Genomic DNA, 23,998 nt, shown 5'->3' on the forward strand with positions numbered 1-23,998 from the left:
CATAAATATTTATATACATATACATATATATACATATCTACATATACACATATCTACTTATATATACACACATACATAAACACACACATAAGACTTATTGACTGAAACGGGCTTTCACGAAAACAGTTAGGGCTTTGCTACAGGATACACCCTCCACAAGTTAACCAAGTAAAAGTAAAATATATATTTCTGTTTTATTTAAACCTTTTAAGTTCATATGCATAGCCCCATTTGGCTGTTTAATTTTTTTTTTCTTTCTTCAGTAATATTTTATCTCCTTAAAGAAAAAGAACATATCCATTTTACTTTTTTTGTATCTGTGTAGTAATATTTTAGTGTAAAAGAATAACCAGTATTTAAACCTTTTATGTTACTTTATACATTTATTTTACACAATGTTGAAAAATTAATAAGAAAGCTACATATTTTGGCAGCTGCTGCTTTCATTTTCAATGAACTGAAAAAAGCTCTCCAAGAGAAAACGTCAATGAAGAAGAAACAGTTTGCACTATCTAAAAAGGAGAAACCCTCATTTATAAAAGTTTGCTGCAGATGACTTAACTGAAAATAAATGAATAGTTCCTATGTGTATAATACATATTTATCTATTTGACTTATGCCTTTATTCCACCAACTTACAACATCTGAAGTACAATTTGTTACATTACTTTTGTTTTTTGCAGCACAGGCAGGTGAAGTGACTTCCTCAGGGTCACACAGTGGTGTCAGTACCAGGATTTGAACTGACAAGCTCCGGGTTTGCTGAAATATTACTGAAGAAAGAAAAAAAACGAAAATGGGCAAATGGGGCTATGCATACAAATGTCCATCCATCCATTATCCAACCTGCCATATCCTAAATACAGGAGCCAATAAGTAGATATGTATATATACAGTATATATATATATATATATATATATATATGTGAATGTATGTATGTATATATCTATGTCTATATATATATATATATGTAGATATGTAAATTTGTATATGCATATATATGTTTATGTGGATGTGTATATACGTATGTATATATAGATATGTGTATATGTAGATATGTATATATATATGTTTATGTATATATATGTTTATGTGTGTGTGTGTGCATATTATATATATAAAAGACAGCAACACTCATAACAATGACAACACAATTACATTGACAATCATGTTACGTTATTTTTAAAATGTTTCCTTTTTTTTTCATAACCTCTTTAACACATTACTTCTCCACTACGAAGCGCGGGTATTTTGCTAGTAATTAATAAAATAAAGCACACGGTTAAGGTTAAAATATTCCAATAAACAAATCCACTAAAATGATGAGGTTAAAAGCCAGAGACAGATTGTAGGAACAGTGAGCCCCAATGCTTCCCTTTAAAACTGGCATCTCCTCCATTTATCCTGTTTTGACCTTGCAGTGTAAGGAGACGCCCACCAACATGTGCAGTCAATTTCCTTATCTGGGTTCTGTTCCCTGCCGTCCTTCCTTCAGCGTCTGCAGGGCAACCCAATATGCCCCACACGTTGCCCCTGCCTCACCTTCGGCACTTGCAGGGAGACGCCGTCACTCAGGCCGCTCCTACTCCCCAAAGAAGTGCTCAGTAAGAGCACCTCTATCACTGCCCACTTCTGGTTTCCAAGGCCTTGAGGCTCACTCCCTACCACCTGCCTTACTTGGTCAGCTCGGGCACTCTCTCTCTCTCCATTTCTGCTAATCTTCAATTTCCCTTTCAAACTCCTTCTTCTCTCAGTCACTGACCAGTATGTTTTCCTCCAATATGCCTTATTTTTCTCTCTTTTTCTCCTTCCTGTACTTGTGCTTCCCTTTTTAAAGTGGAAACGTGGCACAGTTGCATCAATCAGCTGATCCCGGCGCCAATTAGGGTCACAGGTGATCCTGCACGTGTGCACAAAGACACGAGTGTGGCGATTATTTATTTAAAAGCTGGCTAATGGCTGCGGACCTCACTTTACCACAACTGCCAGAACCTCTCGGTCAGATCTGGATGCTTTATCTTAACAAAAATTGCACAGAAAAGTTTTGTCCTCCGTTTGAGAGTTTTCCTTAATGCTGGTGTCCATCAATGGATTCTAGGGATAATGCCATGGCAGGTACTAACAACATTTTGGAAAGAGCTACTTGAAGCTACCTCCTCTACTCAGATCTTGAACCTGGTCCTGTCAAGCTCTATATTCATGATAAATTCTGTAATGCAGAAGAAGCTCTTTCTGAAGTGATAGTTGAGCTCATCGCAAACAGAAGCATCTCAGACGTGAATACCAGACATAAATACTTGCCTGCATCTTTCCAAGTCTGTCCTGCAATTCTGTGCCAGTCCGATCCAGTTCACTGTCAGATGGTAATCAGTTGACAGTTTAGCCTCTCTCTCTGTCTTCCTGATTGCCCATAATATTAGGCTTCAAGTCACTTGTCACAACTAGCTTATCACTGTAATTTGGTACCAGGGATGTCTATGAACAATTTTGTCTTATGTTATGGTGTGTGTTGTGAGCAATTTGTGAGTAGCACATCAAGACAGGCTCAGAATCAGAATAAGGCTCGAATGTGAAATGGGTCTAATTTTATCTTACACCCAGCTTGTGAGCTCGGTTTAGTGAGTAGCAGTTTTAGTATGGCTTTGCTAAAGATGAGACACTGCCCTTTACTGAGGTAACACGTGTTTGTAAATTTATAATGTCGATTTTGTCATACCCCAGATGTTAATGATAATGTGATTTTTTTCAGTTAATGCATGATTGTCGCTGCAGTCTTTTGTGCTATTACCTACAGTTTTGGTCAATGGTTTGACATAAGCCTTTTCACTATCTGAAATACGTTACAGTCAATCAAAACTTTGTTGAACTCAAGTACTGCCTTTCCTAATGACTCATAATGAGCAGTTTAAAAACACTCTTTCTGGAATTGTCTGTAATTTAAATTTCTTATTTTCCTTTTTCATATAAAAGCCAAAGGCAGTTTATCTTATATTGCATTTTAATACTTCTATTGCCATATAAATTGTGTATCAGGGCTATTCAAAATGAAAGATCAGATTTCAAAAATTTATTTCAAACAAAATGTATAAGACAGAAACACATTCCATACATCACTGGATAGAGGAAAGTTCAAAGTTTGGTCCTATGGTCCTTGAGGTTGCATACATTCAACGTGAGCACCATGTGTAGCACGACAAACATCAAAATGGTAGACCATTTCTTGCCCCACACAAGTCATCTGGTCCCCAGTTACTGAATTCACAGCTTCCTAAATTCGATGTCGCAAATCTTTAATATTAGCGGGAATAAGTGGAACAAACAAATTTCTTTAATGTACCCCCATAGATAAGAATCACAGGGGTAAGGTCTGGAGATCTGGGAGGCCATAGAAGATGAGCAAGATCTTGTTGTCCACCTCTTCCAATCCAGCGTCCTCAAATGGTGTCGTTCAGTTAATGCTGTACCTCCAAGTGGAAATGAGGTGGGGTGCCATCTTGCATGGTCATTTGAATCTTCTTGAAGTTGAATTTTTAAACTTTGAACTTTTCTCTATCCAGTGATGTGTGGAATGTGTTTCTGTCTTATACAGTTTGTTTGAAATACATTTTTGAAATCTGCTGTTTCATTTTGAATAGCCCTGCACATATAGTATATTAAGTTTACTTAGATAGATAGATAGATAGATAGATAGATAGATAGATAGATAGATAGATAGATAGATAGATAGATAGATAGATAGATAGATAGATAGATAGATAGATAGATAGATAACTTAGACCTTTAATGTACCATCCTGTATTCACTGCAACTTCTGACGATATACCGTTATCCACATGCCATGTAGGGTTCCATTTATGGCGCACTAGCCATGTGAAATGTGTTTTAAAATTTTAAAACCGCTTTTACATTGCATGTGAAGTTGAGCTTCTTGCCCATAGCTATTTTATTAATTAGCGGTTACGAAGTATTAGAGGAAGACTTATAGTTTATGGTGAAAAGCGATTAACTTTTTGCAGCAACTGAGATTTATGATATGTGATATTAAAAACACTGTGGCAAAGTTATTTGTTTTTAAGCTACAAGTTCCAGTAGCCTTAAGCCGCTAATTGACTGTGGCACTTGTGGTAGATATGCATAACTCAAAGTGGTATTTCATAGAACGTCATGCAAATAAAATTAATTTCTTCTTCTGTGACCCATTTCTTACTGTCTTTTATTCTTTAATGCGTTATAAATTAAAAGAAAGCAAAAATAATCCATTACTATAATAGCTTTATCACATTAGGGGTTGTGGAGCAGCCGAAGCCTGTCATAGCTGCAACTTATGCTGGGAACGAATCACCCACAGATAGGGAGCCAGTTCATTACTCATTGATGTATTCATACATGCTCTAATGTAAGGTCAATTTAAGGTCACCCATCATGCTGAATGCACACTTTGGGTGGAAAACCAATGCACCGCTAAGACATCTATGTTAATGTTAAGAAAACATGCCAGATCCACATAAAAAGTTTTCCCATTCTGTGATTACAAGCAGTTTAATTGAGCTGTGCCTCTCTAGACTAAAATCTCAAGGAATACCATTTAGAAGAATAAAAACCCATGCGTTAATGTTCTGCCTCTAATTACAGATTGTTATTTTATATTTCTTCTTAGTTTAACAAATGCTATGTATTTGCCATATATTTTTAACCAGGTCAAGGTTATAGCCTATCCCTGCAATATTGTGTGCAAAGCAGGAAACAATCCAGGAAGGAATATCAGTCCTTTGCAGGGCATCTGTAAATGTACTTGACCAATTCAGATATACCAAATAACCTGACTTGGGATGCTTGAGGAAGCCAAATAATCATGGAATGCCTAAATAGACATGACAAAAATTATGAAACTTATCACAGATTGATTGATAAGAGAAAGTTGTGAAAGAGCTGTGCTAGGTAGTGATTCAGCCACTCTACTTAAATACAGTTTTGTAATAACAATCAACACACAGAAATGGACTAACTGCTGCTTCATTTGCTGATTTTATTTTTACAATAAGGTGCAAAATGCAATTCAAAAGCTTCATAAGATGAAAACATGAAAAATTATTAGGCAATGCACTTGTTATCTAATTGGATTACTGCATACTATTGTGGATAAGCCAAGAATTTTAAGATCCAAAATAGACCCTAAAAATTGTGTTCATCTTATCTGTGGACCACAGCTCAATTATTTTTAATAACGTTATTCAGGCCTAGGCCCTGAAATTACTATACGAAAAGTAATGACGACAAGAGGTACACCTCTACACCTTAGTAGAATCATATTTGAAGCATAATTCTCTCATTGTAACTTTATTCTCAATTATATAAATAACAGAAGAGTTGGCATTCATTATGTTTCCAGCTTTTCTTAATAACCAAGTCCTTTAAACATACTGTATAAAATACAGTACCTAATCAGAGGGTGGACAGTATTTGTAAAGAATGTCTAATCATGGTACAGTCTTCAAAGTCGAACACAAATTCTATATAATACATATTGCAAGAAATCATATATCACAGCAAAGATATTTCCATGACACTCTGAAGTAATACAGCATGGAAGTAAACTGCCATCATCTTGCAACACCCACTTTCAAGCACCAGCAGCCGAGTCACTTCTTAATTAGGGGCACTGACTTTGTGCCCTTTTACTGAAAGTGGACTGTTATACACTGGTACAGCATACCAGCTTTATTCCATTTTTCCCTGTGGTGGACCAGCATCTCCCATTCTAACCTTTAATAGGAACCCCTCCCCTAACTCCCAAGCTGCCTGATTTAATATATGTATTATGGTTGAGTGAAGAATAGTCCAAAGAATAAATACTGGAGCACCAATCCAGTTGTCTATATTTAGTCAAATGAAAATAAATCGAACAAAAGTACGCAAATGTTCCAAAATCAAAGAAAGGCATTGTCAGGCTTTGTAAACGGTTTGTAAAGGCTTTGTCAGGCACCAGGTAGGAGCTCCATCCTGCAGTGTTCCCTTTTCACAGAGTCACGCCTCGTTCTGGTGGCCTATAACTTTTGCTTATATGCCTTAACAAGGCCTTACTTCTCTTAGAAGTTTTTTCTGCTTGTTTTTTTTTTAGTAATTCAAGTGTGTGTTTAAAGCCAATGTCACATTACGTGACTTTTTGTTGTAGGGCATGTCAGGTTTACCAATCACAGTTGCTCCACCATGTTAAATTATATGACTGAAAATTGCAGCCCATGTCACATTTACCGACTGAGTGGTGATCTTCCAGCACATACATACTTGCATGTTGCCTGACAGAGCAGTGTTTTACGAAGGCTTAGTAGCTACAGTGAGTTCAGCCACAATCACTACCCTTTAATTCTTTTTTCCATTCTGTTATGGTATATGAAATATGAGGCATCAGACAGATGAGCTTGTTGTCTGCTTATGAGGTTCAAAACATGTGTTTCTTAGCGCATTGCTACATTCTATGCAATGCACTTCCTGATGAGCATTGATTGGTTCATTTGGTTTTTAGCTCTTCTGTGTACATAGCCCACTACTCCGACTAACAAGAAAACCAAACATGTTTGATTTTATCCTAGCCAGTTGCAGACTAGTTGCTCTTAATCATTAGGTATGTTATATTAGACGATTAGCTTCATAGAAACACACTGCAAACTGCCTCAGATTGGCTAAATGTACTTTGACTTTTATTTCATTATAGACAATATGCACCTAAGATATTTATGTTTTGTCTGGTTAACTTCATTTCATTTGTTAATAGATTTGTCACATTAGATGACTTTTCCAGTGATTTTCAGTTGTAGACTTCATTCATATCCCCAAATCAGAAAAAGTTGGGACAGTATAGAACATGCAAATAATAAAAAAGTGATTCTTTAATTTGATGTCAACAGGTAATAGTTGTCATGATTTGGTACAAAAGCAGTATGCACAAAAGATGGAGTCTTTGAGGAGCAAAGATGGGCAGAGGATCTCCTGTTTGCCAAAAAACGTGTGAGAAAAGTATTTAAAAATAATGTTCGTCAAAGAAAGATTGCAAGGGATTGTCATTTTTCTCTATCTACAGTACATAATGTCATTAAATGATTCAAAGAATATGGAGGAATTTCACTGTGTAAAGGGCAAGGGTGCCAGCCTAAGCTGAACACCCATGAGCTCTGATCCCTCAGATGGCACTGCATCAAAAACAGTCACTCATCAACAGCTGATATAACAAGGGATTACTTTGGCAAACCTTTGTCAAGCGCTGCAATACAGAGTTACATTCATAAATGCCACTTAAAACTTTACTGTGCCAAAAAGAAGCCATATGTTAACCATGTCCAAAAGCCACATGGATTTCTCTGGGCATAGAGGTATCTGGGTTTGACCATCATATAGTGGAAGCGTGTATTGTGGTCAGACAAATTAGTATTCCAGATATTTTTTGTAAGAAACGAACATCATGTGCTCTAGATCAAAGACGAAAAGACTGTTATGAGCAACAAGTCTAAAACCCAGGATCTATCAAGCTATGGGGTTGTGTCAGTGCCCCTGGGCAAAGGTAATTTATACTTCTTTTTTTTTTTATATTAAAAATTTATTAAAATTAAAAAACATTCCATACACGCAAGTCAAGTTTAACAGGTAATTTATAATTCTGTGATAGCAGCATTTAATGCGCAAAACACATATGCTGCCTTCAAGATGGGCATATTTTCTGAGGATGTTCCTGCGTCTTTCCACGAGACAATGCAAAACCACATTCTGCACATATTACAGAACCATGCCTGTGAAAGAAGAGGGTACGGGTACTGGACTGGCCTGCCAATAGAGAATTTATGAAGAATTTTGAAATGAAAAATGCAACATCGACGGCCCCATACTGTTGCACACCTTAAGACGTGTTTACAGGAAGAATGGGACAAAAAAGCACCAGAAATGCTTCATCACTTGGTATCCTCAGTGCCAAAACATCTTTTAAGTGTTGTGAGAAGGAATGGCAACATTACAAAGTGGTGAATGCTTTACCGTCCCAACTTTTTTTAGAATGTGTTGCAGGCCTGAAATACCCAATGAAATGGATGTATATTAACAAATGAAATGAAATTGACTAGACAAAACATGAAATATCTTAGGTCCTTGCTGTCTGCAATTAAATAAAAGTTAAAGTAAATTTAAGAATCACTGTTTTTTTTTATTTGCATTTTCCATACCGTCCCAACTTTTTCTGATTTGGGGATATAAATGAAGAGTATGATTGAAAATTGCTGGAAAAGTTATCTAATGTGAAAGTTTGTCTCTTAAATATATGATATAATGCAATTATAATTGAAAGAAAATAACTGAGTATGGTACCCTATTTATAACAGGCTACAGTAGCTGGCATGCCAATGGTTATGTTCCTTAAAATACTCTGTGTCTCTTTTACTAACTCACCCTTGGGTCACAATGCTTCTTTTTGTTTTCAAGTTTTCAGGTTCTTTTGTTCTTGACCTTTAACATCTGGCATCTATGACAATACCATGTGGTGTATTACGATTACTGATGGTAAACAAGTGTGAATTGCCTATAAATTATTTTTTTATGTATTGTACAGAACATAGACATCGGTTTGTCTGTATATTGTATGTATTAATAGATACTGTAAATAAAATCAGCAAAAGTCCAAAGCATCTATGAAACAGACATGCACACTGAACCCCTTTATTGAAAGGATGCAAGCAAGTGGGTTAGCTTTCATTAAAGAAATACTTACGGTAAAAAGAATCTAAGTATTCGTTGTTGGTTGAAAATTTCAAACATTTCTTTGCAGAAATCACAGTAAACATAAGAGCCTGACTGAAAAAAAAAACACTACAACAACAAAAACAACAGGAAAACAAAGCCAACATAATGATCCTTGCTTCTGGTGAAATTATGGACCTGCTTTACAAAGTGTGGTCTTTGTCTTGCTGAGACGTCAGCTTTGAATGAAGTCTTTTTTAACAGAAGTCATTTTGCAGTCCCCTCATCATCTTGTGTGTCTGCCTCTTGCAGCCACCACTGCATGATGTTTCTCGTTCACAGACCAATGAGCTTCTAGATTTGCAGTTATGGGAGTTTATCATAATCCTGCAGAAGGGCCAGAGGAATTTCCTGGTTGAGCCATGTCCCCGACTGTTGTGATCCTGTGGATCCCAAAGATGCTCTATAGGGTTAAAGTCAGAAGAGAAGGCAGGCCAAGGCAGCACTTGAACGCCAGCATTCATTTATCTGGACATCTGAGACCCAAGCAGCAGTTTGTGGCCTGGTATAGTCCTGCTGAACAGTCAGGTCATCTATGAGTTTGACAAATCACCTTGCTATAAAACAGGGGTTCTTAAACCTTTTAAATCTGAAGACTCAAAAAAGAAAATCAGTATCATAATGCGACCCAAGATGAGGATTATTACCATAATGAAAGCAGAGTTATACATAGACAAATAACAATGGCCATATAATAAAAACATTAAATGTCTTTCTTCCATTCAGGAATATTTCTCACATGAATATTGCTATGAGAGAGAAGTGGAAAGCAAAAGTATTGTTGATTAAACAATAATTATTCAAAGCAGGGAATAGATTCCTGAGGTGTATCACTGCCAGTGTAAATGCTTAGTGTTACATTTTAATAAAGCTGGGAGACGTAAATTCTTTATAATGAGTGTGGAGGACTAAAATGTAGGTATGAAAAAGTGGGCTTTTACCAGTTTTTTAAAATGTTCCACAGACTGGCCTGGCGTATCTCTGTTAGCAAACTATTCCAGATTTTTGGTGCATAACAGCAAATGTCTGCCTCACCACTTCTTTTATGTCTGGCTGTTTGAATAATAAGCAGACCACTATTAGTAGATCTAAGGTTGTGACTTGGAATGTAGGAAATATAAGGAATATGATGGGAAAAAAATTTTGATGCAGTTTATGTACTTTGCCTTAAATTATTTTTTTTTTAAATAATGTTTTTCAAAAGAATTTCTCTATTAATAAATTTTTCTAAACAAATTTGTAAATAGTTAACCTCATGGCTTTTCCATTCATTATCCAACCCACTATATCCTAACTGCAGGGTCACGGGGGTCTGCTGGAGCCAATCCGAGCCAACACAGGGCACAAGGCAGGAAAGAAACCCCGGGCAGGGCGCCAGCCCACCGCAGGGCACACACACAATTTCAGAATTGCCAATGCACCTAACCTGCATGTCTTTGGACTGTGGGAGGAAACCAGAGCACACCCACGCAGACATGGGGAGAGCATGCAAATACCACGCAGGGAGGACCCGGGAAGCGAACCCGGGTCTCCTAACTGCGAGGCAGCAGCGCTACCCACTGCGCCACTCCCTCCTGGTTTTTTCATGTAACAATTCAATAAAGTGAATGATCTGTGTAAAAATGTTGAGTACATTATTACTAACAAATTTGTGTTTATTATTTGTATTGTATACAGGTGACAGGATAAATCTTAGTAAATAATTTGTTGAACTGTCTAGTTTGAAACTAGACTAACTTCATGCTAAATTGTCAAGAACTTTACAGCCTGTGTCACCCTCACAATATTTTCTGGTGTTCTTCCAGTTCTTAATGGTCCAACAAATAACACCCTTTGCATAACCAGTAGATCAAGATTTACTGAAACACTTTAACATAGTATTAGGAGAAGCAATTCTTCCTTGCTGAGGCACGATAAACCTAATGGAAAACACTTTTTGCACCTCTGTTACAAATATATTGTAATGGTGAACATGTGATGAGGCACCAATCAGTTGTCCATGACCGCTGAAACAGCATTTAGCACATAATGGTGCTTCTGCGGTTGAACTTCTGCATGAGCTAATAAAGACAATAACTTTCCCACTGCTCATTGCATGTATACCATCATCCCCGATTTTACGTGTCTCCAGTGAACTGCAAGTTGTGATGGAGGGTGGCTGTTGGATGGCATTTGCGGCAGCTTGACAGATTGAATATGGGCTATTGGAACAGAAAGTGTTACTATGCAGTCATATGTTAACCCATGGTAAACATGTCCGTGACCCATAGCTTAAGAAACACTGCTTTAAGGTTAGCAGCATGGAGCCTGTCCCTAACTGTCCTTTTGCTGATGCAGGAATTTCATCTGCTGAAAGCTTCAAAAGCAATACACATGCAGGTCTAAAACAATTGCTGAGATGAACCAGTATGATGTGGAAACCCTGCTCTGGCATAGTCACTTGAAGATAACCAAATCTGTCCTGCTGGGCTGCTAAAACTTTGCCTGCAGTCGGAATAAAATTGCATCAGCCTAATCCTTAGTGTCTGGCAATTCTGGCGCATGATGTGCCTGCCTGCAGCTTGCCAATAGCCATTTTCCTTGATTCTGGTGACATTCAAGGCATTATGGAATGCACAGAAGCTAACTTTTTCTTTTTTCTTGCAATGACATAAGCTCTGAATTAAGGTAACTTAGTCAGGGAACTTTGCTGGGTAAAAGTGCACCTTTCAAGCTTTTGTGTGTTTTCCAAGTTCCAGTACCTCACTGATGAAGCTGTATTTCTGGTTAGAGGGCTAAGACAAGTCAAGAACTTTTTGTCGAAGTACACAAGCCATAACTATAGTCATCTCATTAATGAAAATGTGTTTCCATTTTCCATCAGTACATATTTATTGGAAAAACACAACCATTTTGATGAAAGTTTTGTAAAATCTGAAATAAAATATTTAGCATACATAGTATAGTCCTGCGGTGGGTTGGCACCCTGCCCGGGATTGGTTCCTGCCTAATGCCCTGTGTTGGCTGGGATTGGCTCCAGCAGACCCCCATGACCCTGTGTTCGGATTCAGTGTGTTGGAAAATGGATGGATGGATGGATAGTATAGTCAACAGCATAGTTAAAATGAACTGCAGGTAAAATTTAGCTAATTTCATACTAATTGGTAGTGTTTTTATAAATAATGATGAAATGTACAACCTCCCATTATGAAACTGAAAACTGTGCTGTTAATATGTCAAGTAACAGAATCTATTAAATAATATTTAAAGAATGACAAAAAGGTTAAATAGAAAGGAAAGAGATTTAAGACGAATATAATCCTGGCAGTACCATTACAATGTTTTAGTTGACTGTTATTTATTCAGACAAAAAGATTGCAACACCTAAAATGGCCTTCCTTGCCTTCAGTTAAGAAGGTAATTAGATCCAGACGCTATATGTATTCATGCACACTATGGAAGATTACTTGTGTCAAAATTAAATGCAATTCAACATGTTAACTATATTGTAGTGCATTGCATATGCACACGGTGCATTTAATTCTGGAATGGTTTTATTGTGTCATAATTAAAAACAGAGCAACCAAATGATTGTTTGCTTCTCACTACAGCATGCAGTTTTCGTGTCAGTTTAAAATGCTTCTAGAGGTTTCATCTTATCAATTTATTAGACCTCATAATAAATACTGTATATGTTGATTGTGGAGTTAACTATTACATGTTTCTCATTGCAATTCATTATTAGTTGCCAATTGTGTCTTGTTTTTTGTATGTATTACTTTTCTCTTATGTAAAATAGATTTTTTTATAAAAATAAAATTATATGTTTCTATGTATATTTACTTCATGACTAGTGGAATTACAGTATGTATGTTTTCTTTTTATCGATTGGTTCTTCTGTACTAAATGATTGATTTATGCTTTATATTTTAATGTGTGTGAACTTTCCTACTTATTCTATAATTTGTAATAGTTTAAAATACAATACAAAAGTGTATTGCTTTTTAATTTATGTGCTTAGATTGCATCTCAAAACGAAAAGCAAAGCAACATATTTCATTCGCTTAGTGGCTGCTCCAAGTTCATTATATTTCAATTCAAGACTACACAATAATCATGCCAAAACTAAATGCAATCAGACGACCAAAAGGTGGGGCAATGGGCATCAACAGTTTGGTTAAGAGGTGTTCAATCACGAGTATGCTCACCCAGTGCTAACCATGGGAGATGGGGAGTTGATAAGGTAGAGGATTGGCTGTTTCATTTAACAGTTAGAAGCTAGCGAAGTAAATGAAAGTTTCATTTGGTGATGTAAATGATGATCTCATTATCTTCCATGTCAACTGGTTGCTGTAAAGGGCTGGTGTAAGAGAAGCAGCAACAGGAGAAGAACATCCTTAGAAGAGATGGTGCATACAATTCTGTAGATCATCAATTGGGCCATCCATACAACAATATGCCACCTAATTATGGTTTGGAAATACCAGCAGATGACTATACAGGCTATTGCTAAATTCTTGACATATCGGTCAGGACTATCAGAAGAATAACAGAACAATAAGATATAAGGCAAGCATAATACATTATGTATAGAAGTTAACATAAGAGTCAACTATTTTAGCAAGACCTAAAAAATATTTCTCACCATTTCAGTTAATCACTCCACATTGACGAAACCTATGCTTACCACCAGAACAGTGAAATTTTTAGAAGTAGAACACGTCTTACCCCAACTGTTGACACTCCTTGACCCATCTTTTGATGCTGATTGGTCATTTGACTTCATTCAGTTTTGGTATGATTAATACATGGTTTTGAAACAAAATGTAATACACTTGGAGCAGCTGCTAAGTGAAGTACAATACGTTCACTTTGCTTTTTGTTATGACATGAGATCTATGGATTTGAATTAAAATGCAATTCTCTTTTGTATCGAAATTTAAACTGGCATGAAAATTGTGTGCAGTAGTGAAAAGCAATCAATCATTTAGTTGATATTTTATTAATTATGACACATTAAATCCGTGCCATAATGTAGTTAATACTTTGGATTGCATTAATAATCTTCTATATTGCACTGATATTCTGTTCTGCATCTCAAATAAATCATTCATACATTATCAAGCCTTGTGGCTTGTGTTTAGAGTTGCTTGCAACTTTATACTTTTAGTTCCTCATTTACATGTTTAAAAAGCACACTGTTTTTACTTTTTGCATTGTTTGCTTTATGTACAAGCCATTAACTGTGCATACAATATATCACAGAGAGAGGTGGAGTCTAGCAATTTACAACTTTCTTATTTGCATATTGCAAGCAGTTCCTCCATCTTGCAGGAAAAAAACACAGGGGGTGGGTGGCAGGATTGGCACTCCAGCCACTGTAAAAAAACTCACACTGTTCCACTCCATTCGAGCCAGTGTGATGCTAAGTTGTCACCCATTACATGGCTGCGCTTGGGTCCTAATTGGGATCCTGAGGTGGTTCATTGTGTGGTGGGTGCAGCAACGTGCTCTATCAATGCCAGCTCCCAGCATCTCTCATCTCTCTCTTATTTGTATGTGTGATACCTGCAACTTCCCCCAAAGAGCAGGCTGCGTGTACTACATGGCTTTATCACAGTATGATCTGTTTAGCACAGTAGAAAATTAATTTATATAAAATCTGGTAGTGGATGTATGACCTTGAGAATAGTGCTGCTTCCACATTAATTCTTTTACAGTCTTTTTCAACCAGTTTCTAATAAAATGTGACCCATTTTGAGTAGGACGTGTTTTACGGCATTTCAGGATTTTTATGTGATGCTTTTACAATGTTAATAATTTAGTAATGCAATTTGTAGTTTATGCTGTCTTTTTATTAGGCTATCGCAACTTATACATTTAACTGCATTTTAAGTGGGGCTGATACTGAATTATATAAATTTCTGTTTCTGAATGCTCTTCCATAATTATTTAACCCTTTCACTAAAAAGGCTTCCAATGGTTTTTAGAAATCACGTAATTATTTGAAGAGATTTCCCTTTTGTGTATTTCAGGTGTATGTTTGTTAATGTCGTATAGTTGGCAATTTTAACAAAAGATTTTAAATTTGATTAATCCAGTTCAGGGTTGTAGTGGGCCAGAGGCTACTGTGACTGATACTTTATAGGTTGCATGTTAGCCGAATAGGAGAACCACCTGCCTTCCATTTGTACAAACTCACATTTCAAAAATACATTGAGACTGAACTGCATATGTGTGACCTGTGGGCAAAACATCAAAATCATAAAATCTTTTGTCTATGGGAAGTGATGCAGAGACAGTGGGAGCTTTAAAATCTAAAAACACAAGGATATAACAGTCATTTTAGGTTGTACAAACATGTAGTTATTTTTTTAGAATGACAAGGAGAGTGAAGATGTCAGAACTGTGACTTTTTCTGACTTTGACGGTGACATTGTCTATGAAGACCTACTGTGGATCCCTAGGACTTTTTATTGTTCTTTACTACTTTGTTACCTGGCCATATTTGATGGGATTCTTAAAAAGGCTCAAAGATTCAACTGGTCATACACAAAAGAAACCAGTAAATTAATTAAAGAGTTAAAGGGCAAGTCAGAAATATGGGCAAAATTCAGGCAAAGATCAGAAAGAATTAAAGCAAATGCACAAACCAGAAGCAAAGTCAAATTTCTAGTTTGTGTCATGTTTCTATTTTGTGATTGAGGTCATCTTATTTATGGAAAAATGATATGAAATGAAGGCAAAATATCATTGTGTCAATAATAGGAAAACTAAAGAAGATTGCAGCACCATAACCACCTATTCAAAATGGTATCTCTAGAAAACAAAAAAAGAAACTCAAAATGGAAACATGCTGACATCACTGTCACAACAACAAGAGTAATTAAAAGCCATAAACATAAAGTTTCTACAAATAAAAAAGTATATATTCACTAGGGGGCTACTTCCCCTGCTTGCTTCTCGCGTCTAACCCCTCCTCTGTCTCCCTGCCCCCGCCACCACTATGTGCCGTTGTGAAAAGGGGGGCTGAACGCACCCCAAGAAGACGCGGTCACTTGTCTAAAACCCCTCTTAAACGGTGATACAATGGGAAACAAATACAGTTTTGTTTTACCTCCTCTTTGCTTGATCAGCTGCTGGCTTACTGCTGCTCCGGTGTCGCGTGATCTGCATCGCATTTAAAAGCCTGTACAGCAGCTGTCCTTTTGTCTCACTGCTTTGTCTCTGTTCTCCTCCAGACATCCTCAAACACTATTTGATCTCTTTTCCCTGTTCCGTTATTTCACTGAGTAATATTTTCTGCTTGTTTGCGCTAATGTGATCTTTACTATCATTTTTTTGAGACTTTCAAATTTTCCTACTTACGTTATCTCTAACCTGCTCTGCATGTGTACTGCGCCAACATTTTTTCTTTGTTCTGCTTTGTCTTTTTTTGGCCCCGGGCGTGGTTAAATCTCTTGGCACAAAGTCTAGTCTCGCGGGTTGGGCTAATTATTACTTTCCTTATTTTCAGAATTTGCACATAGATTATTTTTGTTCTTTTTTACTTTCTTCTTTACATTCTTTTCTCTCCAATGCTTTTGGATCTCTTTTCGACACGCTGCTCTTTCTTCTTCACTTAGTCATTGATGTGTCATCTAGAACTAATAAAATGTTTAAGAGCTGAGAGCACAGGAAGTGTGTCTGCCAAAAGCATTCCAACAACTGAGATGTTAGATGACCGTGATCTTGTTTGAAAATGGTTGTAAGTAGGGCGTGACTTGCAAAAGTCACCGTCTCATGGGACTTGCTTCCAAAGGTTGTAAGTATGACGTGACTTGACCATCTCGCGGGACGTGAAAGTGTCTCTCTGTCTCTTTTCAAAAGATCATGTCTTATCCCAAGATTTTTTTTTATAATAGAGAGATGTATTAATGGTTTTGAATATAACATTGAATATTATTCAATTATAATGTTGATGGACTGACAGTGTATTTTCATGATTTCATGTTAATTAGGTTGAAATGTGCTTTTTAATGCGGGTTCAACCTACTTTGTGTGAATGATGCATGGTTTAATTGTTTTTGTTATTGCTTTAAAGCTGGAAAATTGTGACTGCATTCAGTGAAGAGCACTATTCAAAAATGAAATGAATAGAATTGACTAAATGTACCCCAAATTAAAATTGGATCTTATTTTGGGAATTTGTTTTTTATTAAAATATAGTACTGTCAAAACTCCAAGCTTATTTGTACAACCACCATAGTTTAACATAGAGGCAGAATAAAACCAATGCCACAGTGGTGGAAACTGATGTTGAAATATAAAAGGTTAATTTTATTCAGCAATAGGTCAGTTCTTAAAGTTAAGAATATTTATAGTGTAAAATAGGAGTATTCAAAAATACAGTTCATGTCCAATACACGCACAAGTGAACAATGGAAAGCAAAGGAATACACATAGAAAAATAACCCTCACTGTGTTACTCTCAAAATAATGATAAATAAAGAAAAACTTTCCTTTGCACAAGGGCTCTTACCAGCTATACAACAAATGTATGGGTAAAATTACAAACCTTCAATTTAAAGGAAATGTAATGGCTCACGTCAGGCCACAATTCAATTAGTAAAGCTTCTCCACCCAATAACCGGGAGCCTAACTTGGCTCATGGGAGTAAACATCATAGTTGCTGTTGTGCAGCCGATTGCTGAGCCACCATACTGCTCTTCAGTTGGCAGTTTTTACTCTCAAAATGTGCTCTTACGTAAATTGATTAAATGGGGAAGGAAAAGCTCTGTTTTGTTAACCCAGTGGTTCACAGTCTCCTCTATGTCCCAAACTTATAGAAAATGTTGGATTTATGTTCACACCCCCTACAAAAGTAATATCATATTTGAAGATGAAGAAGTCAAATTTCAAATTTTTGAACCGCAAATTGAACCACACAGAGTACGGTAGGTTAACAAATTAAAATCAGAAAATAAGCTTTTAACTCAGTGCATAAAACTTAAATATAAACTGAGCAATGTACCTTCATAAATCTCAGTAATCTTGTGTCCCACGTGGAGCTTTTTGTGGGGTATCCTACAAAGCATCACACACCATGGGGGAATGACACATGATCTATGATCGAGGGGTTTAGTTGATTGAAGACCATCGTAAAGCAATTGGTGCCTACGTGCCACTTAGCAGTTTATCACAGTCAACAAGCTTTGTCTCCCTATAACACCTGCACTGCAATTCAAAAGGAGATGCACCACACAGTTATAAATGCTGCGCTACTGCCAGGACCTCCAGCGGGAGAGATGGGCTGATTGTAAGCCGCAGGTGTTGCACCCAGTTTTGCCAGTCCTTGTCCCCCCTGGCAAAAATGTCGATCAAACTTTGAAATCAGTGATGCTTCACGGTGCTTCAGGGCTTGCACAGAAATCAATACCAGACCTCACCCTTCTATGTGGATCATTGCAAGATACAAATTTCATTCTCTTAAAAACCCTTATTTGCGTTTACGAATGCTCCACCCACAACAAGCAACCCATGAGAATGTGCATTTTTGCAGCTCATTCACAGGTGACAACAATTGTGCGCACAATTCCCTGCCTGGGAACGCCTTGGGATTTTCCCGGAAGAGCTAGAAGAAGTGGCCGGGGAGAGGGAAGTCTGGGCATCTCTACTCAAGCTGCTGCCCCCGCGACCCGACCTCGGATAAGTGGAAGAGGATGGATGGATGGATGGATGGATGGATGGATGGATGGATGGATGGATGGATGGATGGATGGATGAACACTAATTAATAAATGACCTACAAATCAAAGCACACTGATTGGACCACGATAAAGTCAGACAATGCATCTCACTCAATTTTGGCAAATCACAATGCAGCCTTCCTCTTTGTCACACTCCCCTGACATTTCATCTTTCACCCCACGTTGGGAACCCCTGCACTTAAATATCTTGCCTCAGCTTCTGTGCAATACCAGTCGCCAAGTTGGGAAACGCTTGGGCCGTTGAGCTGGGTTGTGCATCTTATGAAAATAGGCAAAATTATCAGTACATTTCAGCCTTCAAGATGACAAGTTGCTGAATATGTTTAATAAATGTTTAACAAATGTAATAATTTCATTGGAGTTATTCCAAATTAAATAGCTATGTACAAGTCTATCCACTTTTTATTTTGTGACATTATTCTTTTTACTCGGACAATCTTCACTTAAGTATGAATCTGGTCACTGTCTTTATAGAGTCTGAATGGTTTCCCCTTATCCATGTTGATTTGTATGGGAATGATTTCCATTTACCTTCACACATTTGTATGTGAAATATCAACTGTCAGATTTGATTTACTTTTATAGCTGTAACACACAGCTGGATAGAGAATACTGGGCAGTTTGTAGCATGGTCTATGAGTATTAAAAGTGTTAGCGTTAATGACAAAGAAACAATAAACTCTATTTTTGATGCATTGAAAGAAAATTTTTCTGTATAATAAATTCTGTATTAAAATAAATGTCAGCACAATCAAGTAGTTTAACATTATAGTACTGTAGAAAATTATCCAGCTGTATAATTGTATAGTTCTGTCCTTATTTTATCTATCCAAGGCACACAATGTCTACAAAGAAACTGAAGGTTTCAACCACATCTCATTTTCCTTCATCGTTAGTCATTACTCCAATGTCACCTCTAGGGTTAGGACATGCCATTCAGGATCGGTGGCTGCTGACAATTTCTTTATGCTGCAGCCCTGATTCCCAGCTCTGCAACTTAGAGGACCAAGTACAAGAAGACTGGCCTTTCACAGTCCGCACTTGCCATGTACATGACAGGTCTCAATCTCACCTGGAGATCCAGAAACCCCAGTACCCTCTGTGTTTCTTTCACCCAGTGAGTAAAAATTTCATTACGGTGGTTCCTCACATCATAGTGAGCTTTGTGCTTTCCTGTGACTGATCCTTTCCTGGCCTGAACATACTGTTTGTGATCCAGTTCTGCATACTGGGCAGGGCACTCCAAGACATCATGTTAAAGCAGACACTTGAATCTGCTTGAAAGAAAACTGTCATTTCTTCATGTCTGAACTCTTGGTGAGGAAGCTCTTATCTCCCCCTCTTAAGAAACTAATGCTGGAGGACTTACATGCAGTGTTTTTGGTGAAATAAGTCACAGAACTGCTTGAATAAATGTCTTATTGTAGTGACAGAAAATAATGTCTGTTTTTTGATGCATGTTTTCTTACATTTTAGGTGCTTTATCTGGTGCTCGGGAAAGCTGGGAATATGACTCTGGAGCACGTGATCTTCAGAGTCCTGATCAGCAGAGCCACCCCACATTACCAAAGATATCTGCAGTCAGAGGGAGCTCCATAGAACGGCAGACAGTCCTTTATAAACTCCTTTCTCAGGCCAGCAGTTTGAACACACCAGTGGGAGCGAACTACCTGGAGCTGGCTAATACAGTGAGTGCACGTCCATTGATTTAATTACTTAAGACATGCTTGACATTTAAGGAAGTCTTCTCTTTGGAACGGAAGACATGTTTTATATAAAGTGTTTTGAGCCTGGATTGTGACAGGTTGTGCATTCCTGATTTTATGTCCTGTTGTAAAACATGGGTTGATTGGCCATTACCACATTGAAGTGATTATAAATTTTTTGTGTTTTTAATGTTATTGAATCATGGTTTTTTTAAATTAAAAACATCTGTAGACACAGGCATGACAAAATGTAACCCAATGAATGTACTACAGGATACCTCCACATGGTGACAGCATAGATTTGACTTTGTGTCAGAAGGTGAATTTATTTAGAAATGAAACTCAACTTGGAGCAAGCTGACACTTAAGATTTACTGTGCACTATCAGCTTTGGTAGCTGTTTTTTATTCTAGTATGGTAATGACATTTACTCTATGAAAAAAGCACACAGCTCTATTTTTTTAATAATAATTTGCATAGATCTTTTGGAGCTTTCACAAAATTCAAGTAATTGGACTTTGAGTTATACATAGATACAGATTCTCTGAAAATATATACTTTATGTGAATCATTATATGTACCAAATCTGTGAATTATAGTATTGAAATAAAAAAATGTTAGCTATGTATTTTTTGTTAAAACAAGAAGTGGTGACCCCAGCTTAGAAGACTGTGAATATGATTATAAAAACTTTTGCGTGCAATTTTGGAGAGATTTAGAGTTACAGATCTTTGCTAATTCAGTTTTTCACTGCGAGTTTGGGTTAGCATTTTTGATTTGAAGACAGATTTTCTCTATATTTCACAACAGTATGAGAGTATTGTTAAGACACACTGTGCCAGCTTATTCTAAAGGCCATTGTGATGCCCAGTTTGCCCATAGCTTGCACACTTCCCTTGAACCTGGGACACATATATAAATTAATTTTATTGCAGTTCTTTTTCTGTAAAATGCATTTCATAAATTAGTAATGGTGTGCATAAAATTTTCTGACCTGTATTTTAGCTTAATTGCATCGATCCTGATTTAGTCAGTTGTAAGTCATTGATGATTTTGACAAGGTAGAATTTCTATGTCTGTGGCATCTGATATTTGTTAAATTATTTTAACAATGCAGAGAAATGCTATCAAAGTCTCAGTCAATGCTTCTTTTATTTACTCTCCCTGTTCGCCACTTTCATTTTGTCATACTGAAGTTGATTTTAGGATCTGATGGTTGTGTCAGTAAGATTTTTATTTTTATACTTTCCTCTTTCAAAAGCCTTTGTTCTTTGTCTGTACTTCCAGCATTTCATAGCTTACATTTATGGACTTGACTCACAGTTGTTGAGAGTCTCTTGAAACAATGTACGTACCATGTTTCAAAACTTCATTAACGCTTAACTTAATATTCAATATGCCTCAATAGTCCATCCTTCCATTGTCAAACCAGCTTAATCAATTTTCATGGTTGCAGTGGCACTGAACTCCAGGCAGGAGCCAACTTTGGATGGAGCGTCATTTCAGAGTACGCCATCACACACACTCACACATGGCTAATTTATAATCTTTCAGTGCATTTATATGCACACATAATTAGATCTAGGTGGATAACCCGGTTAAAGCTGAGACCTGTTTTCTTAATAGCCCATGTGTACATGCGCAAATAATCTTCTGGAGTTCTCCTTTTTCAAAAGTCATCATCAGCCACTGCGAATCAGAACATAAGCATGACGCCTGTGATAATTATATAGTTTTATAAATATACTTAGTCAAATTGATTCTTTATTTATAGGTTTCTGTTACTGGATTGCACTCAACAAACTCTTTTCTGCTTGGCTATGTGATTAAGTCCTTCAAAGGATCGGGTATGTGTGCATCTTGCCTTACGCCCAGTACAGATGCAGGTATTTTTACTTCAATAAGATGAGTATTGCATTAGGTTACTTATTACTTTGAATAGTAATCAACCACTTAACACACGTCACCTTTAACATGTTACCCTAGTGCTGTTGAGATTATATTGCTGAGCTCAGCACTGTACATTCAGCTCATCAACACAAATTTATCAATTTCTCAAATACTGAGAAAGATTATTTCAGCCCAGAAAAGGAATAATGTGAACACCTGAACATTTGCCTTTGGATATGTACTGTATTTTGTCGATACTTCTAAACATGGCTGCGGAAAGCATGTGCAAAGCAAACACATGTGCAAGCTGACAGAGAGCAATGGACATGCACAAACTACACATTTCTTAACTGTAACCCGATTAAGGGTTTACATGGCCACAAAATCGAACTGTTTGCAGATACAGTAAATCTACCTCTGTTAATTATGTTTATCAGAGGCCGATAACCTTTTAATTGGAATATGAGCTTACATTAGATTTTACAAATCAGTTTTCCGTGAATAATTGGGTTATTAAACTGCATATAAACACGCTAATTGAGAAACCAAATTCTCACATCTTGAGTACCTGGAGAAAAACCCATGCAGACACTGGAAAACATACAAACTCCACAAAGACAGTGCTATAAATGCAAAATACCAGGTAAAGCTATAAATGGCTTTCCATTTACATTCACAATATTTTGGAGAGATTTTTTTTAGAGCACTTTGAGAAGTGAGAAAAGCGCCATATAAATGTAAAGAATTATTATTATTATTTTGTCCAAACCTGTGGTCATAAACAGTGGGCACTACAAAGTACTATAAAGTTTCTAATAATTTCCTTTAGTAGGGAGAGGAAAGCTTTTAATTAGTGTATTTTTCAGCTTAATTTACTTGTCTTAGTGTGAAATTATTTTTCCTAATATCTCAATTATTGTTTACTTGTGCTGTCATTGATGTATTATAATTTGTTGTTGAATTACATTTTGTATGCTATGATGTTATGTTAAAATTATTTTATGTGGAACATGCTACACTAATCCACATTCTTGCCAGTTATATAGTGTGAGCTGGCTGAACACAGGTTCAAACAAAGCCGGAATACAGTGCATCCGGAAAGTATTCACAGCGCATCACTTTTTCCACATTTTGTTATGTTATAGCCTTATTCCAAAATTGATTAAATTCATTTTTTCCTCAGAATTCTACACACAACACCCCATAATGACAAGGTGAAAAAACTTTACTTGAGATTTTTGCAAATTTATCAAAAATAAAAAAACTGAGAAAGCACATGTACATAAGTATTCACAGCCTTTGCCATGAAGCTCAAAATTGAGCTCAGGTGCATCCTGTTTCCCCTGATCATCCTTGAGATGTTTCTGCAGCTTCACTGGAGTCCACCTGTGGTAAATTCAGTTGATTGGACATGATTTGGAAAGGCACACACCTGTCTATATAAGGTCCCACAGTTGACAGTTCATGTCAGAGCACAAGCCAAGCATGAAGTCAAAGGAATTGTTTGTAGACCTCCGAGACAGGATTGTCTCGAGGCACAAATCTGGGTAAGGTTACAGAAAAATTTCTGCTGCTTTGAAGGTCCCAATGAGCACAGTGGCCTCCATCATCCGTAAGTAGAAGAAGTTCGAAACCACCAGGACTCTTCCTAGAGCTGGCCGGCCATCTAAACTGAGTGATCGGGGGGAGAACAGCCTTAGTCAGGGAAGTGACCAAGAACCCGATGGTCACTCTGTCAGAGCTCCAGAGGTCCTCTGTAGAGAGGGGAGAACCTTCCAGAAGGACAACCATCTCTGCAGCAATCCACCAATCAGGCCTGTATGGTAGAGTGGCCAGACGGAAGCCACTCCTTAGTAAAAGGCACACGGCAGCCCGCCTGGAGTTTGCCAAAAGGC

General features: G+C 37.1%; 1 protein-coding gene across 1 annotated transcript in view; it reads left to right on the forward strand.

Moving 5' to 3' along the window:
- mcc (MCC regulator of WNT signaling pathway) overlaps nucleotides 1-23,998 on the forward strand; it is a 596,286-nt gene that overhangs the window by 76,408 nt on the left and 495,880 nt on the right. The window contains exon 3 of the mRNA XM_028805279.2: nucleotides 19,984-20,195. Within this exon, the coding sequence (XP_028661112.1) occupies nucleotides 19,984-20,195 (212 nt within the window). The remainder of the gene's footprint in view (nucleotides 1-19,983; nucleotides 20,196-23,998) is intronic.

Source organism: Erpetoichthys calabaricus, chromosome 7 (assembly GCF_900747795.2).
Source record: "Erpetoichthys calabaricus chromosome 7, fErpCal1.3, whole genome shotgun sequence".
In the NCBI taxonomy this organism is placed as follows: Eukaryota; Metazoa; Chordata; class Cladistia; order Polypteriformes; family Polypteridae; genus Erpetoichthys; species Erpetoichthys calabaricus.